We start from the raw sequence: 1,851 nt of genomic DNA on the forward strand, positions 1-1,851 counted from the left end.
GATGTTTTTTTGTTTTGTTTTTAAAGATTGTTTCAGCATGATGATGGCAAACAAATCATTTTGCTCATATTTCAAAAGCAGGTCTCTGTAGGAAAAGAGTCTGACTGTTAAACTGTCCTGTCTGCAGGTCAGACCTGCTATTGTCTGAAAACATCTGGAGCTTTATCAGATGAAAAACACAATAAAGGAAGTCCAGAGCTTTGAGCAGCTGGAATTCTGTATGAAGCAGAAACATTTAGCTCCTGAGGAAATGGTGTCATCAGTCCCCACACACTTACATGTTCACATATTCCTACATGCCTTTAAAAACATTCTGCACTGCGTGTTTCCTTCTTTTTACTTCTTAGCTTTTATTTTGACATTTTAAAGTAATTACCTTCTAACTTACAGGCTGAAGTTGATTCATGCTTGGATGTATTTTAAACCTAAAAATGGAAGTTAGTCATGTCGTACGCATTATGTGGGTGACAGTGAGTAGGTTCCCTCTCGTATTAGTCTTCACTCTGCGCTCTGTGTCCCAGCTCGCTGTGAGCCAATCAGCCTGGAGCTGTGTATGAATCTGCCCTACAACCTCACCAGCTTCCCCAACTACCTGGGTCACCTGTCCCAGAGAGAGAGCTCCGTGTCCTGGGAGTCCTCTCTGTTCCCCGCTTTGGTCCAGACCGGCTGCTACCAGTACCTAATGTTCTACGCCTGCACGCTGCTGGTACCAAAGTGTGACCCGGTCAGCCTGCAGAGGGTGCCGCCCTGCAGGTCAGCGCACAGTCAGCTAGTTAATCATCACTTTATTCCTCTGGAAGGTTTCAGATACCTTTCCTCTCTCCTTCTCTCACTCTGTCCTCACCTCTCGCCCTGCAGGTCGTTGTGTCGTAGTGCAAAGGAGAAGTGTGAGTCGGTGCTCAGCATTGTGGGATTGCAGTGGCCGGAAGACTCAGACTGCAGTCAGTTTCCAGAGGAGGGAGGAAACACAACCTGCCTGCTGCCAGAGGCCGGAGTCGACGGTACACTCCGTTTGTCCCGAAGACGATCGCTGAAACGTTCTGCTCCTAAAACTAAAATCTTCTGTTTAATGTGTGTTTTCGTGGTGACAGAGTGCTCTCCGAGCCACTTCAAGTGCAGGTCAGGTCGCTGCGTGCTGGCAAGCAAACGCTGTGACGGACACCTGGACTGTGACGACCACAGCGACGAGGACAACTGCGGTGAGTCATGTCAGAGTCATCGAGGCCGCCGCGGCCTCATCGAGACGAATGCTTCAGCAGTTTAGTGCAGCAGGTCATGATCTCACCTTTCTGTGTGTCAGGCTGCTCTGAGCGTGCTCTGTGGGAGTGTCCCGGCAGCACAGTCTGCATTAAAGCCAGCATGATCTGCGATGGGTTCCCAGACTGCCCCCAGCTGGTGGACGAGACCAACTGCTGTAAGACTCCCTGATGTTGATGTTATTATGTTTTGTTCTGCGCTGGGCGAATAAACACCTTCCTGACTGTATTATTAATGATATGTATTCATATTTCCTCAGCGGTGTGCAGGGATAACGAGCTTTCCTGCAACAACCATCAGTGTGTCCATCGCACTCTGTGGTGTGATGGAAAGAAGCACTGCTCAGACAGCTCCGACGAATGGAACTGTGGTAGGATAGTCTCACTTTTAAAACGTTGGGTTGTTCTTTAAAATGTTAACAGGGACACCTGAGTGCAACTTTGGTCCTTCTACTTTTCATCCTGCAAAATCAATCTCTGTGTCTGCTTATTTATACATTCACTAACTATTGATAATGATGAAAGAGCAGAGAGTATTTGTAGTAGGAAGCTGTGTATCATCTGCGTAAAGTGAAGTTCAACATGATAAAGTTGC

At 47.4% G+C, this 1,851-nt stretch overlaps 1 protein-coding gene across 1 annotated transcript in view; it reads left to right on the forward strand.

The window, feature by feature from the left end:
- The window catches only part of corin (corin, serine peptidase), a 22,423-nt gene that overhangs the window by 15,323 nt on the left and 5,249 nt on the right, over positions 1-1,851 (forward strand). The window contains exons 11-17 of the mRNA XM_013916158.1: positions 27-46; positions 479-753; positions 859-1,001; positions 1,092-1,199; positions 1,301-1,414; positions 1,517-1,656; positions 1,782-1,789. Of these exons, the coding sequence (XP_013771612.1) occupies positions 27-46; positions 479-753; positions 859-1,001; positions 1,092-1,199; positions 1,301-1,414; positions 1,517-1,656; positions 1,782-1,789 (808 nt within the window). The remainder of the gene's footprint in view (positions 1-26; positions 47-478; positions 754-858; positions 1,002-1,091; positions 1,200-1,300; positions 1,415-1,516; positions 1,657-1,781; positions 1,790-1,851) is intronic.

The sequence above is a fragment of the Pundamilia nyererei genome, unplaced genomic scaffold, assembly GCF_000239375.1.
Source record: "Pundamilia nyererei isolate P.nyererei 1_Seehausen unplaced genomic scaffold, PunNye1.0 scaffold00489, whole genome shotgun sequence".
Classification (NCBI taxonomy): Eukaryota; Metazoa; Chordata; class Actinopteri; order Cichliformes; family Cichlidae; genus Pundamilia; species Pundamilia nyererei.